Genomic DNA, 25,159 nt, shown 5'->3' with positions numbered 1-25,159 from the left:
GTCTGCAGCAAAGAACACAAAGGCTCCCCTTTTCAGGAATGGTGGCACGTACAGACCTTCAAACTGCCTGGTGTTTTCTACGACAGCATTGGCAAGAGCAGTTTCCATGAGGAGGGCGCGGACAATCGAAACACAGTAGCCATGTGCATTGAGAAGTCCCATCAGCTTTTTGTCGCGTGTGTCATGATGGACAGTCAGAGCCAATCCCAGGACTTGGGGTTTTCTCTTGAATGGGGTGGCCTGAATGTTGCGGATTCGCTGCTTGGTTTGTACTTCACCTGTCTGTTGGATTTGAATCCATACATGATGTTCTGACTCACAGTGAGTGTTGATCTGTCAACAACACTGGTCCTCTTCTCAGTTTCCAGCTTGTCGACAGGCCCTACCATTACCCAGCGGATCATGGTGTATAGTTCAGCCGGAACATCGTTGATATCGCTGGACACCTGTATGGTATTTGCTTCCTGGTCCTTCTTAATGAATTCTGCGATGCTCTTCCGTATCACTTGTGCTGCTTTGTAGATTGTCTTCATGTTGTTCTCGTCATCGCCATCACTTGTGATTGCAGAATGAACCATGCTTTCCTCACATGCATCTGGACAGTAGAGGATGGCCGATTTTATTCGGTCTTTTTGGAGAACAGATGTCACGCTTGGCAACTCAGTGACGATTCTTTCTTTCAGCCACTTTCTATTGAATGTAGGTACATGCTTTTCCAAGTGTTCTGCGCCAATCATATTGACATAAGTGGTTTCAATGTCATCCATGGAGAGATAAGCTTGGTTTTGTGTTTTGACATCTATCAGGTTGATCATCTCAATCAGACTTGCCCGTTGCAGCAATAGTTCTTTGTCTGCGCTGCTTCTGTTTGCGCTAGGTCTGTCTCGTACTACATGGAACACATGTCTTCTCCAACAAGATTTGTGGTACCGAAGGTCAATTGCGTGTGCATCACCTGGTGAGATACATGTGTTGAATCGTGTTTTCAATAATGCATCTTGGGACTTCTCTACAGCCTCTCTAAGCTCTTGACCAGCATTTTCAGTCCTAACCTGGTAGAGTAGTTGGCCATCATCGTTTTGGCAGAAGAAACACTGCTCTTTATCCAGTGGCACTGTACACGAGCGTGTGAACGGGGATGTTGCATCAGATGTTGATGAGCCTGGCTCGTCCATTTCTGTGCTTCCTCTCTTCTGTCCACGTTTTTTTGCAGTATAGTGTCCAGTTGTTACTGCATGCGCATGGCGGTCTCTGGCACGTTGTATCTCGCTCTTGTTAGTTGCACTGGAGTAACAAGTGTGATGCCAAACTGCCTTCTCTGTAGAGAGTGTTTCTTTTGTGCTGTTTTGGAGTCGTTTATGGACTTGAACGTAGATGCCATCATGCAAACTGGCCCTTTCTTCTATTGTCTTCAATAAATGTTGGTAGGAATCTATTCTGCGGTTTAACACCAAGGATCCTTTCTTGACATCATCAGCCTTGCATAAAATGCACTGCTTACAGTTCGTGGACTCCTGGGCTTGCCCCGCCCCTTCACCATCTTGTTGCATCTCACTCATAATGTGACATGTAGAACCTGCAAAGACAGCAAAGCAAAGGGAACCGTCACCGATATATACAACCACCACCACAGACATATTGATGTATAATAGGCTACAAATACACTACCACCATCACCACAATATCAGGTATATTGCTCAGTATATAAATAATACAAAAACACACGCTGTAAACTAATTATTTTCCTCAGCTGTACCCTGGGGATCAAACTTATTACTTTAGTAGCTTGTTCCACCCGTAAACAGATTTTAAGTTCTCATGAACATTAGGAGTATCTGTGTGTTATTTGGCAGTATGCCACAAAGGCCCACAAAGGGGAAAACACTCGCAGTAGAATAGTATTTCTCTTTACAGTCAACACAGTCAGGTTCAGCATGTCCAGATTTTAGATTTTGTTGGATTGTTTTTGGGATTTAGAAAAATCAAAGCTCCGTCTTATTTAGAAGATGAGATCCTGAGAAACATCAATTTTACGGTGGCCAGTTTGAAAAATCCAAGATGGCCGCCACATAGGAGCTCTATGGTCATGTCTAGCTTATCGAACTTGTTACCATTGGATTCGGGGCCCTTGAAAATGTATGTTTAGCCGTTAGGATCAAAGCTCTATGTTATTTAGAAGCTGAGATATTGAGAAAAATTAGTTCTACGGCGGCAATTTTGAAAATCCAAGATGGCCGCCATACAGGAGTCTGTGCAAATAGCAACATTGGTTTTCAGACTGACTATACAATATAGTTTCCAAAAATATATAGTTTTCCAAATCCCCCCAAAAAATCCAACGAAACTTTAAATCTGGACATACTGAACCTGACTACACCATGTTTCCGAGTGCCTCGGTGGTCCTTTTGTCCATCCACATACCTCACCAACGGCTCCCAACAGACTCGCTTTCATTGACATCCAACCACTTTCAAGCTCAACCACATCATCCTCGACCCTACTCAGCCTCTCTTTTAATGCCTCCCTTACTGTCACCTCTTTCAACCTCCACACCTTCATTCTCGGTTGGTGCTTCACCCGCCGAGCTCTCCTCGCACCTTTCACCCTCAGGTCGCAGACAACCAAGTGGTGCTGTGAAACAGCCTCCTCCCCCGGGATCACCTTTGTGTCTCGGAGGTGCCCCCTATCTCGCCTACGCACCATCAGGTAGTCAACGGTTGTCGTCGACCCACCTGACGTGTATGTAACAAGCTTATTATCCTCTTTCTGGAACTGAGTATAACAAATCAGCTCCATCAGCAAACTCCAAAATCCTTTCACCTTCTCCATTTCTCACACCATATCCGTAACCCCCATGAACTCCCTCAGAACCATCCATACTCCTTCCCACATGTCCATTTAGGTCTCCTCCTACCACAACAACTTCCTCATCTTTCACGTTTTCCATCAGCTTCTCTATCGCACACCAGAACTTGTCCTTCTCTTCATCGCTTCGACCAACCTGCAGAGCATATCCCGAGATGACGTTCACCAAGAGGTTTCCAATCATCATTTTCACCATCATCAACCTATCACTCACTCTAGTCACACTCACCACACTGTCTACAAACTCCTCAGAAAACAGGACACCAACACCATTCACGCCCTCCAGGCACCCTTGCCACATAAACTTCCATTTCTGTCCCTGCATACCCTTCACCATTCTCACACCACTTCCCTTCCATCTCGTCTCTTGCACACAACATATGTCCACTCTTCTTCTGACCAATACTTCCACCACTTCTCCTGATCTCCCTGTCATTGTCCCTACATTCCATGTCCCAAACCTCAGAAACCAATCTCCACTTCGGGCTGTACCCTGCCCATATGTAGTTGTAATTGTCATGGTTCTCTTTTTGAGGCAATGTTTTTATGGCCGGATGCCCTTCCTGACGCCAACCCTCTTCGTTGTGCTCTTACGACACGCAGGGATACGGTGTACCTATTCTAATCCAGGGTAAACACTGGGAAACGTTTAAAACATGGAAATTCTGGGGGGGTGGGGGGGGGGGAGGTGGCGGCGTCGGCGGCGTCGGCATCACGGCTGCGGTTTAAACATATTTAAACAAAACCATGAAAAACAATCTGGGGAAAGTCTCTAAGTGAGAACGTGGATTTGAGAAAGCAGGAGCAGAGGTGGAAGAAAAACGAGACATAGGGGGCGGGGCACAAGTCGAGACGAGGAGGAGAGCGAACAAGCACGTGTCCGGGAGGAGAGAAAGAATTAATATAGAATTTTGTTTGTTTATTTGTTTGTTCTGTTTTCAAAACGCTGGACAAAGGGTAAGATGTTCGTGAGAGGTAGGGGGGAGAAAAGAAAATCAAAGAAACAAGCAAATACTATGAAGGAAAGAACCCATATTCACAAAACACTGACGGGGGGAGGGAGCCCGGAGAGACCAGGCCGCGCACGAGGCGCGAACAAAAAAACGACTAATTACACACAAATTTGCAACAACCACAAAACCAAAACCAAATAGAAACACACAATAACACATACACAACAAAATACCCAGCGGAAATTTGACAAAGACACGAATGGGAAAACACTCAAACTTTGATGCCGTGGAGAGATCGAAACAAGCCTCGTCGCTCGAGGGACCGGAAGTCGGAAGAACAAATGGAGGGGAAGGCGGAATTAATTTATTTATACAACTTTTACAATCATTATTTTATTCAAATTGAATTATATACTTGAACACAGTGCAATACAAATCACTATGTTTGCACCTTTGAAACACTTCAATTTAGCAGTACATGGACATGTTAAATAAGGTGGTGTTCTCCTTCAATTGCGCTAAACTTCCGGATTTAAAAAAAAATCTTTAAAGTCATTATTTCATTTAAATTGAAGTATATACTTGAACACTATATGGGGTAACTTGTTGTATGAACTTTAGTTGATTACATATTTGAGGTTTTGCATTGATCGATGAAATGCTTTTGTTGGGTCTGTCCACCTTTATAAAAAATATGACAGACAACACTTGATAGACAAAAGCATTATTTATTCGTACGCACAGAGAAAAATGCTTGTCCCCTGGCAAGCAGATCTCTAAAGTTCTATTCGTAGACAGCATTCTAATTTATACTCAAATTAATTCAGCAAAGGAAGGCAAAAGTGGCTGACTGCAGCATGAGATCAGAACATAGGAATGCTGTTATAAAGACCCTTGGTTTCGCATTTTGCACAAGGTCAAACTACAGATAAGACATGTTTTTGTCAGCTCAGCACAAAGACGCAGTTCTGCTCAGCAACTGTGAAATGACTCTGCCAATTTTGTACAAGCAAGCATATTTCCCTTGGCCCTGCATGACTATATCACATGATGCATATTGTTGCACCCTTGGCCCCGCGTGACCATATCACATGATGCATATTGTTACGTTTGTCGGGGGTACACAATGATTACCTTAGAGCCAGGTAGAGTGTATCGATTAGTGTGCTCCGACTGTCATGAAAAATAAGAAACCTCGATGTATCATAAGTAGGAAATTTGTGCAGACCGTATGTCGTGGAAGAGCTTGTATCTTCATCACCATGAGAGGGGTGGGGTTTGTTAATTAGCGAGGGATTATGGGTAAATTAATCGTCTGTATGTAATTGCCTCTGCAATCTTTTCCTGTGTTCCTTATGATACCACACTACACACCATGGCCATGCTAAGCAATCGACACCATAATTAATAGCGCAAAATAAAAACCAACCGGAAACCAGGCATCAAACACAACCGCTGGTGCTGCAGCCGCTACATTACCACCCCAATCAGGCAGGGCCCTGGAGCCACACCTAGAAGAGCAGTGATTGGTCCGGGATTTGATTGGCACAAGGACTGGTAAGATGGGACTCGCTGATAGGAGCAGACGTGGAGACGTCGTGGGATGACGTCAGAGCCTCGCGTACAAAACAATTGGAGCGGCGGACATTTTGTCTCTTGGGTTCTGGATCTGGTGGTTAACGGTCGTGTGCTGACATTTTGTGCTTCTCATTCTGGATCGCATAGCGAACGGTCGCTATTGCCCTTGCACAAGGAAGATTCATCACGAACGGTCGTGTTCCGACATCTTCATAGTGATCGTGAGGAGGAGGAACTGCGGACCGAGAACTGCGGTTTCCCAAGCAAGAACGACGAGTGGATGGGCGCTGCCTGCTCGCTGCGCTCTCGACGAAGCCAGGAGTGAGCGGAAGTGCAGCGAGGCCTAGTTTGTGCCAACAAGCACATTTTCCCGCCAAGGACGCGAGGGGGTTTTGACTATTCCTGACGAGATTCAATAGCCGATTTGAGCTAAGTGCCACAAACTACACATATTTATTTTCCAGTTATATTTCCCTTTGTCTGTATTCGGGTCTGTGTGGGAGCGCTCCAATTAGGAATTTAGTTTTATCGTCCATTTTCTTTGTTACCGGCATTTTGATTAATAAAGCCGGTATTTTCTTGGACATTGTAAATCCTGTATTGGTTGAATTAATTATTGCAGGTTTGAAGACTGCCGGTGCGATCCGTGAAGGTAAGCCCTTACGGCTTCTCCCCCACTTGTTTCCCTCGCGTGTAACGAAGGTCCACCATTGAATTAAACGCCTCAGAGTTGAAGCTCGTTTGGTCCTCCGTGTCTTCCTGCGGTGTTAACCACAGGGCAGGCACACGACAATATACCCAGCATGCTTTACGGCCATTGCTGTCTCTGATTGGTCTTGAGATGACATTTGTTCATTTTAAACCCGACACTTTCGGAGACTGTTTTTAAAAGCTTCACTTCAAATTCAATATGGCTACCAGACCACATGATCTACGATGTTGTACTTATCTACGTTTATTCCTCATGGACAGTTGATCATATATTTGTAGTTTTACATTGATCAATTAAGTGGTTCAAGGGAAGGGATTTTTTTTTTGAGGTTTTCGTTCAATTTAATATGGCTGCCAGACCACGTGGCCGATGACGTTTTAGTTATCAAACGTTTATCCCCATGGGTAGTCGATGATATACCATATTTTTGGCACACAAGTCGCTACTTTTATTCCCTGAAGTCCAGGCCTCGACTTGTACTCAGAATTGACTTAGTCACGTGAAAATGTAAGTACACCCCATGTAAAGTTTTGACTTTTTCAACATATATCAACATACAGCTATTTGATCTTCATTTTAACAATATTGATAGATAAAGGTGATATAATATAACAAATATCATGAAACATTTACATTTTGTAGCCCTGGTGTTGGGCTAGCGGCTAGGGTGCCGGCTTAGGATCCTAGGATCCTGGGTTCGAATCCCGGTCAATCGCTGAATTAACGCCAGGGGGGTTGACTCAGCCTGTCATCCTTCCGAGGTCGGCAAATTGAGTACCAGTTCACTGGTAATTCCCTGCTTGTCGTTAAAGGCGGCAAAAAGGGTTGGCGTCAGGAAGGGCATCCGGCCGTAAAACATTGCTTCAAAAAGGGGACCGAAAAACAACAACAACCACAGTTCCCGAAAAAGGCCAACCTCCGCTTGCGGGGAAAAATGGCCTCTAAAGGTGTTTTTTTTTGTTGTTTTTTTTACATTTTGTAGTCCATTGTATAATTTAAATAAACATAAATGCAAATTTCGCATGTGGAAAGAGTAAGTACACCCTTGGCTCTAACAGGTGGTATTGCCCCCTTTGGCAGAAACAACTTCAAGTAGGCGTTTCTTATAACTGTGTACCAATCTCTGACATTGACTGGGAGAAATTGTTGCCCACTCCTCCATGCAGAATTCTTTCAGGTGTGCGATGTTTGAGGGGTTTCTTGCATGCACAGCTCGTTTCCAATCCCCCCACAACATCTCGATGGGATTTAGATCCGGGCTTTGACTTGGCCATTCAAGAACCCTCCATTTCTTTCTTTTCAGCCATTTCTTGGTGGATTTACTGGTATGTTTAGGGTCATTGTCATGTTGCAAGGTCCACCTTCGATTGAGCTTCACCTTTCCGACAGATGGCCTCACATTATCCTCAAGCACCTTCTGGTACAATGAAGAATTCATAGTGGATTCTATGATGGTGAGCTGCCCAGGCCCTGATGCAGCAAAGCTGCCCCAATCCAAAATATTTCCACCACCATGCTTTACAGTTGGTATCAGGTTCTTGTGGTCAAATGCTGTCTTTGGTTTTCGCCAAACATGTCTTCTGGTACTGTGGCCAAATAGCTCTACCTTTGACTCATCTGTCCAGAGCACATTGTTCCAGAAGTGCTGGTCTTTGCCTCGGTGTTCATTGTCAAACTTTAGTCTTGCCCTGATGTTCTTTCTGGACAGCAAAGGTTTCCTCCTGGCACACATCCCATGTAGATCAAATTTGTGCAGCCTCTTTCTAATGGTAGACTCGTGCACTTTGACATCAACAGTGGCAAGAGCTACCTGTAGGTCCCTTGATGACATTCTGGGGTTCTTAGAGACTTCTTTCAGCATCTTGCGGTCTGCTCTCGGGCTGAACTTGCTGGGGCAGCCTGGCCTGAACAAGTTGGCAGTTGTTTGGAATCTTTTCCACTTGTAGATGATCTTCCGGACAGTCGAATGATTGATTTCAAATTGTTTGGAGATCTTTTTATATCCCTTCCCAGACTCGTAGGCATCTATAACCTTCTTTCTGAAGGCCTCAGATATCTCTTTTTATCTGGGCATGCTGATGCCGCACACCACAAAAATAAAGAGCAAATCAGACTAAATGTCTGAGGTTTAAATAAGACAGGTTCCTCCAAGATCCTCTCTAACGATGTTCTCATCATTTGCACCTGAGCTGGTGCACCTGATTCTAATTTTAGGTATTTGAACTGGTGATAAATGCAGGGGTGTACTTACTTTTTCCACATGCGAAATTTGCATTTATGTTTATTTAAATTATACAATGGACTTGAAAATGTAAATGTTTCATGATATTTGTTATATTATATCACATTTATCTCTAAATATTGTTGAAATGAAGATCAAATAGCTGTATGTTGAAATATGTTGAAAAAGTCAAAACTTTACATGGGGTGTACTTACTTTTTCACGTGACTGTATCTATGGCTGAAAACATTGAATTGCATAAATAATTTTTTTTTGTAAATATTTTATGTGATATTTTATGAAATAAATTGTATCATTGTTTATTTTAAAACACATTACAGCAAGTTTCCACTCAACACCGTGGATGTGTTCCTAGAAAGTGTGATATTAACCAAAACAATGCTCGGTAGATGAAATATTCCCATATAGGTAGTGTTATAATGGAGGGGATGTGTTCCCAGGTCATATTTCTGTCACCCTAACATAACTTTAACCTCACTTAACTACATATTAGAGACCAGGCAACGTTCTGGGCACAGTCCTATTCCTGATATTCATTAATGATCTCCCTGACTCTCTGCAAACTCCCCTTTATATATTTGCTGATGACTTGACCATCTGCCGTGACATTCTTCATCCTTCAGACATACATTCGTACATGGCTGCCAGACCAGCCTCTTCCCTTTTTCAGACCTGACAAAATCACAAGCTGGTCAAACACTTGGAACATGTCTTTCAATCCTGACAAATCTCACACTCTCACTATCTATATCTCTGAAAGAACCGGGCAAACGCTCACATCTACTTTTTAAACAATCTGGAGGAGTTTCAGTCGTTCAAACTCCTATGTCTCACCATTAGCCATGATCTTTCTTAGGCAAACCACATTTCTAAGTTGGCCTTCAAAGCCAGTTGCTGTCTGGGCATCCTCCGCCATACAAAGTCCTTCCTTGGCACACCTGAACTCCTATCCACCTACAATGTGTTTGTCTGCAGTACTACTCATCCCTCTGGGCTTGCTCCCTCCTCAGCTTGACCCTGTGGAAACCTATCACTTTCCTATCGCAAACAGGTCGGTGGTCTTGCTGCCTTCTAACCACCTCCTCTCTGGTCTTGCACCCTCTGTTCTTTCTGTGCTTCCCCTCCTCCACCGCCTCCCCACCCCCAGGTTTTTGCAGGGCACACACATCCACCATCAACTCCCTTCTGGTGAAACTACCTGAATCCAGGACCACTGCTCACCTCTTTTTCCTGCCTTTGGAGCAAACTTCCACAATCTCTTCAATCTCTTGCTTCCCTCCAGGTCTTCAAAACTCCTGTTCACCACCATCTCAGATCATCCCCCAATCCAATACCATGTTCTTTTCGACCCCTGCTAACCCCCACTCCAAGTTCTTCTCCTTCTAAACTTCCAGTTTTTCCCTTCTGTGAGTTTCCTTTGTATCCATCCAGTCTTTTCCACCCCTTCCCCCACTGGTGTCCCCCCCTCCCTTTCTCTACTGTTCATTTTGTCCTGTTATGTCCTGTTATGTCCTGATCTGTTCAGTGTACTAGTATTAGCTCTTCCACGAGCCTCGACTATGTAATAATGTACACAAAATAAAGTAATGTACACTGAATAGTTAAGCAAATCGATAAATAACCCAAATAAAATGCACAAATGGACAATTAAATGAACAGTTACAGTGGTACTCACCAAAATGTTGGGCTAAGATTGCTTGTCAGGATGGGTGAGGTGCAGATGTGGAATTTAGGAGTTACAGGAAGGGAGGGTCTTGAATAAATTGTGGGCTGGGAAGGCAAAGTGGAGGTAAGCCCAGAGCAATATGGTGCTCCTCTCACCCTGCCCTGATCCAGCTTTCGGTGAATCGAGAATCTTGATGAATCTCCTTCATTTTTCGATTGATTGAGTTAAAACTTTGACCACTTATAGTATGCCATGTGATTGGATGCATATAAGTGAAGTCACGAAAAATGGAACACTTTCATTTTTCTCAATACAGGGCTTGATATTTTCTTATTACAAATAAAATATCCACTATTTTACACTTGTATGATGTGTAATGGGGTCTCCTCTACCTGCAGAGACAACTTCAGTGCAATATAACAATTTTTGGTTCTTGCGTGACAGGTTAAAGGCCAAAAAAGGGGGTATTTTTGGCATTAAAATGTAAAGTAGTTAGATTATGACATTTCTTTGATCAACTATTATTAGCAGGAAGGTTTTGAGGTGTCTCCTTATTTTTTTTATGTAAAATTTAAATGCTAAGGTTTATTTCAGTGAAAACGTTATCGTTCTACCCCTCTTCATTGCGGAGTAATTGAGATGGGAAGATGGCGCTATTTTCAAAGTGAGCTCAATTTGAGTGGTACTAATTATTACTTTACTCCTTTACAAATGGTAAGTAACAGAATAACTATATCTTTTGCATTTTTCTGTTGTAGATACCATTCTCTGTTGAAGTCTATCAGTAAAAGTCAATAAACATATCACATCATAAAAAAATTTGTATGAGAAAATCATCAAAAAATTTCCGTCCCCTTATGTCACATCCGTCACACCATAATTTATTCAAAAAGTAAGAGTTACAAAAATATGAAAAAATATGCCTGAGACAGCTTCAACCATTAGCTATTCTCAAACATCAAATGATTAATTTGTGCCTTCATGTTAATTTGTAGAAGGGGAAAATAATGATTCCGTCCCCTGAAGTGTCACATCCGTCACACTGTGACGGATGTGACATAAGTACCAGAAATGACAAACGGTCTTGTTCGCAAAACAACAGAAATGAGAATACAGTCTTCCAGTGGCCAAGAAATGATGACATCGATTGTGTCCACCCATTTGCAATTTTCTGTGGCCCGCTAGACCTCACTGGAGTTGACCCACTGGAAGTCCTAGCCCTCAACAGGATCAAAACTGAATTTGGAAAGAGGAAATGAACTGCTACAGGATTGTGCCTACCATCTAACAGACTTGCTCCAAATTAGGAGTTGATCACACTGTCTGTTGAGTTTTCAGCACAAAGTTGCAAATTATTCCTCCTGGTCATGATCACTTATCTTTCATGTCTTTGATACATAGGCCTGTAATTGGCTTGACATGGTGGTGCATAATGCAAGTAATGTGGAAAATAGCCATTTATTGTTGATACACTATCCTTGTTGTGTCAAAATTAGATTTTCACTTACCTTGATGTAATTTCACTTTGTCAGGTTGTCACAGTTTACAACTGACATGTTTGATGTGTTTCTGTTATTTGTTCTCAGCTTTCATAGATTTTAGAAAGACTGGTATCATGTAAAGAATTTCTGTCATGGCAAACTATCATTTATTATGGAAAAGTAACAAGTATCTTATGATTTCCATACATTGTCGCTTATGTCACGTCCGTCACACTGAGGTGATATTGCCTTTAATGTTAACATACACTGTACTTGGTGAACTAAGAGGGGTATATCGTATAAAGACATGAGGCATACAATAGATTTTGAGAGTATTTTGTACTCATGACCCCTAAAATTTGCCAGAGGAAAACTTTTCATGGTAGATTGTGGTAAAGGGACACAATATGGCAACACCAGCAAACCAATGTTACATTTTTCCATCACAGACTTACACTTAGTATTTTTTTCTGATAGTTTTCACCCCTCTGCATCTTCAAATGCCAAGAAAATAATATTAATTAGAGGTAAACATTGCTAGGCACATGATCTTATCAGTGTGATGGACGTGACATAAGATATTGAATTATCTAATTCACAAGCCTCCATTTTAAAAGCAAGGCAAGCCGTTATCTTCTAATCATTATTTTTGTACACGTGGACCCTCATACTCTAAAATAAAGCAACAGACAAACTGTTTAAAGGTAGAAAATTTTCCACTGCTGATTTTTACATAAGTGTTCCATTTTTCGTGACTTCACTCATATCCTAAATATGATGCCTTAGGTCACGTGACGTGGCCATATTGGATTTCATGAAAACCTTTAAAATGCATCTCCACCTTCATTTTTTTTGATCGATTTGAGTTGAAACTTTGACCCTCTATAGTTGCCTCTTTATTGGATGCATATCCTAAATATGATGGCATAGGTCAGTGGCATGGTTACCATCTTGGATTTCATGAAAAATTTGAAACACTTCTCTCCTTCATTTTTTTATCGATCGAGTTGAAACTTGGACCACTTAAAGTATGATACTTTATTGGATGCATATCCTAAACATGATGTCATAGGTCACGCGACGAGACAGCCATATTGGATTTCATGAAAACCTTTAAAATGCATCTCCGCCTTCATTTTTGATCGATTCAGTTAAAACTTGGACCACTTTCAGGATTCCACTTTATTGGATGCATATCCAAAATATGATGTCATAGGTCATGGGATATGACGGCCATATTGGATTTCATGAAAGCCTTTGAAACACATCTCTCCTTCATTTTTCGATTGATTGAGTTGAAACTTGGACCACTTATCGCATGCCAATTTACTTGATGTATATGCTAAGGACGATCTTATAGGTCACGTAATAAGGCAGCCATATTGGATTTCATGGAAACCTTTAAAATGCATCTCCTTCATTTTTGGGTTCAGTTCAAACTTTAAACAATCGGATCCGGGTTGCCGTTGTCAATGACTGGCGTGCACTTGTCCAATCAGGTTGGTGCGTCTTGGTCCCAGGATCTTCACTGCTTGCAGTTTTAATCTTACTATAATTCACCAAATGTCTGTCCGTCTGTTCGTTCGAAGGTACCGCTAAAACAGCTGAACCGATCGCAACGATATTTTGAGTGGGTAATCCTGGGATCCCCAGGAGTAAAATAGGCTATTTGATTTTTCCAGTTTCAGCTTTGGTCTCCAGCATTCTCAGGTTTGGACTCCCGCACTTTGCGGGAGGGCGGGACCAGACGCCTCACCATATGAGGTGAGGGAGGGGAGAGGGCATAACATTCGCGTTCGCATAACGTTCATTGTGACGATGTTGTTTTCCCGGGTGCCCCCCCCCCCCCCCCCCCAATCACGGCCGTCTCTCCAAGTCACAATTCCACGAGCCGGACGACCCAAAACTAATATAAACATCATGAAACATCATCCGTATATAAACATCATTAAAAGTCGATAGTGACCTCGGCCAAAGTTCAAACAACGTTTAATCTCTACATGAGAGAATTCCACATAGCTATTTGGGCGGTGTATACACTAACAGATCGCTGTCTCCATCGATCTTGCCAAGGCCGTAACACCTATCAGCTCAACATCCTTTTAACTGTTGATTTGGTAGTTTTTCCAATGAAGGAAACACGTATCGGGAGTACATACGACATAGCGATTGTGAACACGATTATCGATCACGATTCACGATCACGATCATAGTGTATCGATCACGATTTGAAACACGATGGAATAATATTTACCTATCTGAACAGTGATGTGGCTTTTATTGAAATTCTAAATAATAATAATTATTATTATTATTCATTTATTTTGTATAGCGCTTTTCAAGAAGCCCAAAGGCGCTTTGACAGAGTGGAAAACATAATGCATAACAATACATGAAAACAACAATTGCAAAAAGACAAGAATCAATAGGGAAATATTTAAAGCAAAAGGAGGGAGAAGGAGAAGAGATAGTCAGGGGTTAAATGCTGTGGGTTGAATGTTGAATGCAGTGTTGAACAGGTGGGTCTTTAGTGATGTTTTGAATGTGGTGAGTGAGGAGGAGTCTCTGATGGTGTGAGGTAGTGAGTTCCAGAGGGTGGGAGCAGCGATGGAGAAGGCCCTGTCCACCCAGGATCGGAATTTGGTCCGGATGGAGGGGGTCAGGAGGTTAGGTTATACTCGTAAAATCTAGGCTCACTGCACCATTCCACTTTTCTCCCATTTGTGGAACCACCTTCCTGCGACTGTTCAATTGCACTATGCCATCCAGGCTTCCTGAAACTGTTCAAGATACTGTTTAGATTTTGATGATTTGCGTGTGATACGATTCAACGGATGTTTATATGAATCGTTTAAAATAAAAAAGCCTTCAATTTCTGATATTTTGCATTTTCATTTGGGCTTCCTAATTGAAGCCCCGCCCAGGGGTGCTGTAAGGGGGGGAAAAGTTAGGATGATTCCAAGGGCCCTGCACTGACAGGGGCCATAAAAATTATTAGAACATGAGGTAAAAATTCTCAATATTAAATTATTAACCAGGCTTTGCAGTCTTGCCATGCTGTCAATTGAAAGTCAGTTGGCTAGAAAGCTGGACTTCGAAGACTTGATCAGTGACTTTGCGAGCAACAAGGCACGGCGCTGGGCTCTTGGTGTGTAAGGCTGAGCAAGGACCAAAATGAAGGAATGAATGATCGTTTTCAGGCCATTTTCCCCGCTACAGCGGGGGTTAGCCTTGCGGGCCCCATGACAATCATGGTTCCCTGTTTGAGGCAATGTTTTTATGGCCGGAGGACCTTCCTGGCGCCAACCCTTAGTCGCCTCTTACGATGTGCAGGGATACGGTGTACCTATTCTAACTGGGGTACGCACCGGGATCATTCATCCCAGCAAGCTGGTACTCAATTTGCCGACATTGGAAGGATGACAGGCTGAGTCAACCCCCCTGGTGTTAATTTAGCGATCGACCGGGATTCGAACACAGGATCCTAGGATCCCAAGCCAGCACCCTAACCGCTAAGCCAACACCAGGCTTGATGATTGGACCAACACCAGGACCAGTGATAACTAAATGGCATGGCTATGGATATTGGATCACTACACTTGGTATGTATACTTGTATGTATACTCTGCTGCTGGTTTTATTATTTTGTTTGTTATATCATTCTGTAGATGATAATGTTAATTTATTTTAATTGAAGAGGTTAATGTATGTTGTAATTCTTACCATTAAAATTACATTTAGACTGTAAAAGATGGCCTTGAGCACCTTTCTTGTGTGGGTATCAGTCTTGTATCAAATCGTGATTCCATACTGTATACAACAACAACAACATGCATTTTAAAGGCCATTTTCCCTGCTAGAGCTGGGGTTAGCCTTGCGGTCCCCATGACAATCTTCTCCATTTTGCCCTATTTTCTGCATCTCTCCTTGTTAACCCCCTTGCCCGCATTTCTTCTTCCACCATATTTAGCCAAGTCTTTCTCGGTCTTCCCCGTCCTCTGCTTCCTTCTACATCCATTTCCATCACTCTTCTCAACCAGTCACTTTCATCCTTCCTCAACACGTGACCAAACCATCTCAACTTGTTCCTCTTCACAGCATCAATCACAGGCTCTATTCCCATCATCTTTCGCAATTCATCATTTGTCTTCCTCTCTCTCAACGATACTCCGCACATCCGTCGAACCATTCGCATTTCCACCCTTTCCAACCTTCGTTGCTGCTCTACGTTCATTACCCATGTCTCGCTCCCATAAATCATAACACTTCTCACACATGCAGCATACACCTTTCCCTTCAGCTTCAACGACACTCCCCTCATCATCAGCACGCCACTCAGTTCCCGAAACTTCTTCCATGCACATCTCACTCGAGCAACCGTTGCCGAGTCTGATCCACCTTCTCCATTCAGCATGTCTCCGAGGTAGAAAAATGTTTTCACACCTTCCAGCTTCACTCCGTCTCCAAGATCCAACTCAACATTTCCTCCATCTGCAGCTCCCTCTGTGCACACCTTACATTTGAATGTAGCTGCCACACTGGTTAATGACCCTCTCAGACAACTACATTTTTGATGAACCCACTCAGTGCACATTGTACATTGAATGGAGTTCACTCCGACACCCTTCCTACACACAGCACAGGGCCACTTCCCAGTTCTTTCCACCTCACCACATGCTTTACCACTTGCCATCACCTTCGTCTTTCCGATATTCACCTTCAGACCTTTTGTCTCCATACATTCCTTCCACTTGTTCAGCTTTTCCTTCAGTCCATCCATACTTTCCGCAATCAACACCAGATCATCTGCATACAACAACTCCCACGGTAAACCCTCCTTTACGTTCTGAGCCAGCACCTCCATCACAGCTACAAATAGTAGTGGACTTAGTACCGACCCCTGATGCACTCCCACCTTCACCTCAAACTCACCACTGTTCCCGTCCTTCGTCCTTACAGCTGTGAGCGCTCTTTTGTACATTGCCATCAATTGTCCAATCACGTTGGTGCGTCTTGGTCCCAGGATCATCACTGCTTGCAGTTTTAATCTTACTATAATTCACTTCATACTGTATGCAGAAATAAAAGCATTGTTTCAACCTCCTGGCAAAAATGTGCACGCGTGCTTCATAGGGGCCCATTGTGATATCTTTTCATGGGGTCCAAAATCCCTGGCGGCGCCCCTGGCCCCGCCCATAGGGTGGGTACCGTTGCTAGTTAGTATTAATTTTGTTTTGTAATAACATTAATATTATGCCTTTATTATTGGAAGCGTCCTTGGAAAAACGCCACGATAAAGCTATCTTAACACAGATATACACCTCAACACACAATTCCATTGATGGGAAAAATCCCCCTTTGCAGAGAAAACTCCCTTGGGGAAGGGGGCAAATTAATTTGCTACAACCTTCATTGTGTGACCCTTAGTGCTCCTGTTACGTTTGGTTGAGATTGGATAAGTAACGACCGAATGTATTGCGGTCAAAAATCGTCAGACAGACAGACACCAAATTGTGTATTTTTGTATGATTAATTATTAGTTCACCTGGAACTAGTTCCGGGCAGCTTATTTTGATGGCGCATCATTCGTCCTTCAGTTGCTAAACACTTGCAACTTCTTCTCCTGAATGGCTAATGAGATTGTGACCAAACTTGGCTACAATAATATATGGTATGTTGCAACTTAAGTTTGTTCACAGCATTTTTAAAAATCGGTTTTTCAGTGGGTCTACTAGGCATCAAAGTGGGTCCAGGTTTGACCCCCCAAAATAGGTATTTGCTTTCTTTGAAATTATACACTATTTCGATTTTTTTTTGTGCCATACTAAGTGGAGGCTCATGTAAGAGCTAACACAGATAACATATAATTAAGGGAGCGGGAGACAAGAGGGGGAGAGAGAGGGAAGCACAACAACAGTAGGGAACAGGGACATCAGGAGATCTGTGGAAGGGAGAGGACTGGGGTGGGGTACACAGGATAAACAAGATGGACACTACAAGGATTTTCAGCAAAGAAAATGGAATTTGAAGGAGGTCGACTCAGGTGGATTAACGGGGGTAGAAAAGATCAAGGTTTTGGATGGGGGAAGATAAGAGGCTTTTTTCCCTTTTTTTTTTTTTTTTTTTTTTTTGTATACTGAATCGAGGCTCGTGAAAGAGCTAACATTTATTTCACAAACAAATCAACCAGACAAACAAAATATACAAAAAGAGGGAGCGGAAGACAAGATGGGGAGAGAAGGGGAAGCACACAACCACAACATTTGAGAGCAGGGAGAAGTGTGGGAGGGAGAGGGCTTGGGGGCAGGAGGCATGGGAAGGGGAGGGGGGGGGGAGAGGTGGTGAACTGTGGTGAACAGCTGTTTTGAAGACCTGGAGGGAGGAGTGGGATTGAAGAGAGTGTGGGAGTTTGTTCCTGAGGTGGGAAAAAAGAGGAATGAAAGAGTGAAGGTGAGCGTAGAAAGTTGATTTTGGCATTTTAACAAGAAGAGGGTTGTGCGTCCTGCAGGAATATTTGGGGGACAGAGCACAGTTCAGAACATGGGGTGCAAGGCTGGAGAGGAGTCTGTAGAAGACAGAAAGACCACCAACCTCCCTGCAGTGAGAGAGTGAAAGGCCCTCAGAATCAGCTTTATCGTGGGAGATATCAACGATTCTAAAAGCCTTGGTTTCTACAGCGTGAAGCCGAGCTAGGTGTGAGGCAGGAGCACCAGCCCAGAGGGGAGAACAGTACTCCATTAAGCTATGGATGAAAGCTTTGTATGTAGTGAGAAGTTCAGTAGGGCCAAGGAATGACTTCACACGATGGAGGATGCCCAGTCGGCGACTGGCTTTGGAGGCCGGCTTAGAAATGTGGTTTTTCCAGGAAAGATCATGGCAGACAGTGAGACCCAAAAACATGAGTTGCAGAACTTCTTCAAGAGGATTGTTGAGAAAGTAGAACTTTAATTTCAAGAACAAAAAAACCGAGAAAGTTTTTTTTGCGTTTTTTGGTGAGCGGTTTTCCAAAGTTTATAATTCCAAAGTTTTCCTTTAATCCATTATGACTGCCATACCACATAACCTATGACATTAGAGTCATCAATTAAAAATATACATGAGTAGTCGCTACTATATGTTGAAAGTTTTGCATTGATCGGTCAAACGGTTGCAGAGAAAACAAATTTAAAAGCTATTAAAAAGTGTGAAGTATAATAATAATCTGAATGAAAATAATGGGGTAACAGCATAATTAGATAGGTACCTATATGTATTGGAGATAGAGGGGTATGGAGATATTGTTTTTTGTGTGGATGGGTGATACTGGGGTTGCTGCAGCACATGCATGAAGGGCCGAATGGCCTCCTCTTGCTCCAAAGTTCATTGTGCATAGTTTTGTGTGTAATTCAAGGAGATAACTCATTGTTATGATGCTTTGTCATTTCAAAGACTGCTGAGTGCTTGACTTGTATTGTACTATGCATAGAGAAACAATGTGAAAGTTGCCAACAATTAAATGAATGATCATAAGTTGGCCGAAGAGAAGCTATTATCGTTGAGGAACAAGATTTATTTTGTATCTCAACAACAGCTTTGCAGATTGAGAAGACCTGGCCAATTATTGTTGCAAACCCTCGTGATCATTTTGCATTTCACATTTTATGTGAGACATTCTAGTCTATCTTACATTAATCTCTCGTTCTTCTTCCGAAGATCAACTTCATCGGCTGGTGGCACATTCATGACAAGCTCAGATTTTCTGCGCACGTCAAAGCAGAACTACTTGCTGCCTGAAAAAAAACATCTCAGCCTACTCAAGATGGAAGCGACTCTTCTACACTGCACCACTGATCGACCACAGCAACTGCACAATTTTTTCAACCCAAACGGTGAAAGGACTGGTTTCCTCTTAGAGTCTAGGAGGGAAATGTCTTTCTCAGCAAATCCTTCTGCTGTGGGAAATGTGTGTTGATGTATCTGACTATAGCTGTGTCCCAAAAGGATGGTAGACAGGTAGCACACTTTTACCTTTGAGCTTTCTAGTCTGTGTAAACATCTTGGCCAAACTATGTACAGGGAGGGATTGGTGCTTCACAGGCAGGGCATTGCATCACAAAGTATGCCGTCTCTTGAATGAATGTTAATTTTGGGGCCTGTCTTCCATCATTAGTTGGTGAATGTTAAAGATCCCACAATACTTTTTGAGGAAGAGTAGTTGAGCTATCGCTGGCACCCTGGAAAAAGAGATTCCAAAAGTTCCTCCTTATCTGACAGGGGCCATTGCATTATAGTCCCAGAGCTTGGGGGGTTTTATTTGGGGTCTGAGAGTTGTTTCCAAAATACCAAAAGCCTGACCAGGTCTGGAGCATAGCTTAGCTAGCTTAATGGAGCATCAAGATACCAAAAGGTCTGAGAGTTGAATACAGAGATTCTTCTTCTTTGCGGCATTCGGTCCATTCTAAACTATACATTCCTGACCACTAAGGTATTTCATCTCCTACCCCCACAAACGTAACAATATTTTACTCTGCCTGCCTGACTGGCAGTCAAACAAAATGGAAAATCTTTCCAAACGGTAAACTTGCTGTTTTATGGACTTTATAAAGGACATAAACAACAGGCATGAAGAACTAATTTAACGTGTTAGATATGTTGGTGTTATAGACACTGTGTCAATGGTGGTAAGTCCCATGTTAATTTATTTATAAATACGACTTTTACGATCTTTATATTATTAGTCCCCTACCGGTGTACACCGGAGGGGACTATAGATTTGCATGCCGTCCCTCCGTCTGTCCATCAGTCCGTCAGTCCGTCACGCAAAGAACAGTTTTCCGGACTTTTTTTCTAAATTCTTAATGCTAATGATTTCAAACTTGGTACATGGTTTCCTCATGATAAGTTACAGATCAAGTTCGAACTTCGCGACGTTTAGATCATTTCTGACAAAGTTATGGCACTTTGAACTTTGGGAATTCTGATAATTCTGATGATCCTTGTACGGATCAGAGCTTGTTAGGGTTAGGGTTAGGGTTAGCCTAACCCTAACTCCCATTCCCTGTCAGGAAGGGAATGAAATGGTGCAGTCGGGTTTTTTTGTTTTTTTTGTTTTTTTTGTTTGTATACAAGATCGAGGCTCGTGAAAGAGCTAACATTAATCACACAAAAAGACAAACCGACACACAAAACACAAAAAACAAGGGGAGCGGCAGACAAGATGGGGAGAGAGGGGGAAGGACACAAAAGAGAGGGGGAAGAGGGGGAAGGACACAAACACAACATTTGAGAGCAGGGACATCGGGAGGACTTGGGGGGAGGTGGGAGAGGAATAAAACATATGAACACTGCAAGGACTCTGGGGTGAATTACCGGGGGTAGAAAAGATCAAGGTTTTCGATGGGGGAAGATAAGAGATGGTGGTGAACAGCTGTTTTAAAGACCTGGAGGGAGGAGTGGGATTGAAGGGAGTGGGGGAGTTTGTTCCAGAGGCGGGAGAAAAGGGGAATGAAAGAGTGAAGGTGAGCAGAGAGCCTAGACTTTGGCAGTTTAACCATAAGAGGGTTGCAGGCAGATCTTGTGCGACCTGAAGGAATATTGGGGGGACAGAGCACAGAGAGCTGGGGGAGCAAGGCCGGAGAGGAGTCGGTAGAAGACAGAAAGACCACCAACCTGCCTGCGGTGAGTGAGTGAAAGGCCCTCGGTGTTGACTACATCGCAGGAGATTCCAATGATTCTGAAAGCTTTGGCCTCAACAGCGTGAAGCCGAGCAAGGTGTGAGGCAGGAGCACCAGCCCAGAGGGGAGAACAGTATTCCATTGAGCTGCGGATGAAAGCCTTGTATGTGGTGAGGAGCTCAGGTGTGCCAAGGAAGGACTTCGCACGACGGAGGATGCCCAGTCGGCGACTGGCTTTGGAGGCCAGCTTGGAAATGTGGTTTTCCCAAGAAAGATCATGGCAGATAGTGAGACCCAAAAGCTTGAGCGACAGAACTTCTTGGAGAGGATTGTTGAGAAAGTAGATGGGAGGGTTGTCCAGTCGGTCCTTTCGGAGAGACATTGTAAGAGTGTGAGATTTGTCAGGATTGAAAGACATGTTCCACTTATTTGACCAGTCTGTGATTTTGTCCAGGTCTGCAGAGAGTGAGGAGGCTGCAGACTGCCGATCTGAGGGATGAGGAATGGAGCGACAGAGAGTAGAGTCGTCAGCAAAGAGATAGAGAGGATTTTCAAGAGAGTCAGAGAGATCATTGATGAAGACCAGAAAAAGCACAGGGCCCAGAATACTACCTTGGGGAACTCCAGCCTGAACAGGAAGAGGAGATGAGAGAAACCCATTCAGGGCCACACGTTGACTACGACCAGAGAGGAAGTCCGCCAGCCATGCGTGGAGATTTCCATGGATACCAAAGGAGGAGAGTTTGGTGAGCAGAGCAGGGTGCCAGCCAGAGCAGGGTTCGAGTAAACCTCTAGTTTAGCAGTGTTTGGACGTATTAAATAGGGTGGGTCTATAAGACACATTTTAAAATACTTTTATTGCCACTCTCAGTGTCATTTTAAGTTTGAATTTCCTTTAAAAAAGATTTTCTCTGCAATAATTGGACAGATTGAGATCAAATTTTCACCGTAGGGGGGACTCGGACTTTAGAATATTTTAATGGTAATTATGACGTCACAGGTCACGTGGTTCGGCCGGCATATTGTTTTTCGTGAAAACACGAAAACCCCTTTTTCTCTGCAACGGCTGAACAGATCGAGGCCAAACTTTGCAGGCAGAATCGCATACCCAAGACGAACAAGAAAGTCAGCGAGCATGACGTCATGCATCACATGGTTTCAGAGTTATGACGTTTTTAAGCATGAACCTTTAAAACCGAGCTCCTCCCTCATTTTTGATCCAATCGAGGGGAAACTAACACAGATCTGTTCAGCATGTCAATATACTAAAATGTCCTTTTGGAATTTGTGATAGGGCGCGTGGTTTGGCAGATATCGTTAATTAAACGAAAATATTTTAAAAATGGATATCTCTTGTTTATTCTAGAGTTCTCCTCAAGCCGCACCGCGCGCCCTCAGCCTCGTCTCGCGAACGTCAACAGCGCGACACAGCGTGCGCTTTCGGGAGGGGCGGAGCCAAGCCGAACAACATATATATATATATATATATACACATCGATCATTGATCGTGAACCGGAAAATATAAGAAATGTCTGATATTTAGCGACTCGAAAGGTTCTTTATCAACAACTTATTTTCTCGTGCTTCTGCTGACCTGTCTGCAAGGTGTATAATTCGAAGTCCCGAGTGCGAATCACAGGTGAGCCCGTGTTGAGGTAATTAGCGATTGGGAACGATTCAGAACCTGTGGGTAAATAAACCTTGGTAATTTCCCCAACAGTTTTCCGGACGACAGACTGCCGGTAGGGGACATGGATTGCAGCGCAATACTCAGAATGCTTGTTTAAATTGAATTTATTTAAATTTATTTAAATTATGCGTGCCAGTAAAAATTTAATTTCAATTTTACGATTTATATATATTTGAATTGCTGCAGAACACAAATCACCTTCTTATTACTTCCAATAACCACTAGTTTAGCAGTGTTTGGACGTATTAAATAGGGTGGGTCTATAAGACTCTTTCAATAGCACAAAACTTACGGAAATTTGTTTTTTACAATCTTTTAAATCATTATTTTACTTAACTTAATGTATTACTTCAACACTGAGTGGGGTAATGTGTTCTATGAGCTCTAGTTGTCTTTGCTTTGACATTTGTCTTGGGCAAAGCTTTGACCAGCATATTTAGGATATCTGAACTGGAATGGATGATGGGGGGATGAGTGGGTGAGTGGGTGGGGGGGTGGGGGGGTTGGCTGGGTGGCTAACTAATTTCCATTCTACACAAAAAAATGAATTTTGTGCTTCACTGATGTAAAATTGCCATTTACCTTTGCTACACTTTTCTCATAATGCATGCAGAGTCTAACTTGATGGCCCAATCAGGGATGCTTAATGCAAAACATCACCACACATGGAGTGTTTGCCACGCTCTTGTGTGCACCGCTACGGGCAGATGGCTGCGCTGCGGGCTGTCATGACCAAGTTCTGTGTTTTGATCTCTTATTGCATTCATTGCAGCTGATGAGATTTCTGAAGACAGTCTCTCCCAAAACTACTCTCTGGAAGAGCCTCAGGATTATAGAGGCATGGCATTGGAGTCGGTGAGAATGTCACTGTGCCTCCTTAAAATGTCCAAAGTCATTTGAAATAATTTCATACATTGTGTCTTGTACAGTTTTTCAAGGAATCGTTTTAAATTTTTATTTTATCTGTTTTGCATCGCCATTCTGACATCAAGCCTGAAGATTGTGATTACAGTGGATTTGTGACCAAGTTCCCTGAGCGACCCTCATCCACCATGTTATGGAAAGGCTGTGGGTTCGATCAGGAATACCAGAGCGGAGTCCCTTCCATCTCCAGTAGCACAACCACAGCGACTTCCTCCAATAATCATGATATAAAAACAGAGTGGAGAAGATATCCTCCCTTGCAGCGTTTTTATGGTGAGAACGTGCCAGCATCCACTGGGCTTCCTTTACCGTCAAACCGCACAGTCAATGTGAATACCCTAGAAGGTTTTTGTGCTGTGGAGATGGGGGGCGAGGTCGTCGTCCACAAGCCTAATAATGTTAGCGTGGCCGTGCAAACAGCTGTTGAGTCATGTGACAAACCTGTGCAGTGTGATGTTCCTGTTTGTGAGGAGAAGTGTGCCAAGTGCAACCTGGTGCAGGTACACAAGCCTAGTTATGCTAGTGTGGCCGTGCAAACAGATGCTGAGTCATGTGACATAGTGCATGGTGATGTTCTTGTTCGTGGGGAGGAGTGTGCCAATTTCAATATAGTGCTCGAACAGATGCACATGCAGAGTGAAGAGTGACGTAACGATCTTTCTACAAAGCTAGTTACCTGTTGTGTTAACGCTTTTGAAAATTATACATTTTGCTAGAAACTGAGCTGCTGTTCTGATTATCTTGTGTGCGGGGGCATGCATGCCTTTAATCTTACAAGTTAATGCATGGAGGGAAAAAAAAAACAAATCTTTAATATCCCAATTACTAAGAGGGACAATTTACGTCCACATGATTTTCTGATTCCATGTCCTTTGCATGGATGTAATAAAAGGAAATGCAATAACACGCCATCGAAGTTTATCCATATTTTACACCGTGTTTTCTCTTCCGTGGGATTAAAAGTGAAAATCGATGGGATAGCGTGGGAATTGTGTAAGAGCATCCATGAGTGCCATATGTGTCCCTCCCACCTGAAGCGTCGATCCGACTAACTTCGGTCCCATCACGGCAGGTCATCCACCTGGCGTCAGGGTGACCCAGGTCTCTGCGTTGGGAGAATGGCGCTCCTAAAATGGCACTTTGGCTTAATGGGAATCTTTTATTCCTATTCCCTGACTGAACGTGAAAAAGTTATTATTGTGCCACGTTTATTTCCCTTGTTGTAACTGTATATAACACCGTCGTTAATTAAAACTATCCTGTTTAGTAATAATGCATGAAATTAGAACGCCAAAAGGATAAACCTTGACTAAAAGGCTCACGAGGTTTTAGCCGGCGAAGCCGGTGTTGTCAATAAACGCGTACGTATTATGTCGAAAACCAGATTATGCCTTG

The 25,159-nt window shown here is 43.0% G+C and overlaps 1 protein-coding gene across 1 annotated transcript in view; it reads left to right on the top strand.

Moving 5' to 3' along the window:
• Nucleotides 1–24,674, top strand: part of LOC137419458 (uncharacterized) — an 81,501-nt gene extending 56,827 nt beyond the window's left edge. Inside the window, exons 9-11 of the mRNA XM_068105503.2 lie at nucleotides 19,190–19,365; nucleotides 23,613–23,695; nucleotides 23,833–24,674. Coding sequence (XP_067961604.1) covers nucleotides 19,190–19,365; nucleotides 23,613–23,695; nucleotides 23,833–24,411 — 838 coding nt within the window. The 3' untranslated portion in view covers nucleotides 24,412–24,674. The remainder of the gene's footprint in view (nucleotides 1–19,189; nucleotides 19,366–23,612; nucleotides 23,696–23,832) is intronic.
• The last annotated feature ends 485 nt before the right edge of the window (nucleotides 24,675–25,159 follow it).

The sequence above is a fragment of the Myxine glutinosa genome, chromosome 1 (genome assembly GCF_964187855.1).
Source record: "Myxine glutinosa chromosome 1, kmMyxGlut1.1, whole genome shotgun sequence".
Taxonomy (NCBI): domain Eukaryota; kingdom Metazoa; phylum Chordata; class Myxini; order Myxiniformes; family Myxinidae; genus Myxine; species Myxine glutinosa.
Note: the sequence above shows the minus strand (reverse complement) of the source record. Positions and strands in the feature narration are given on the sequence as shown.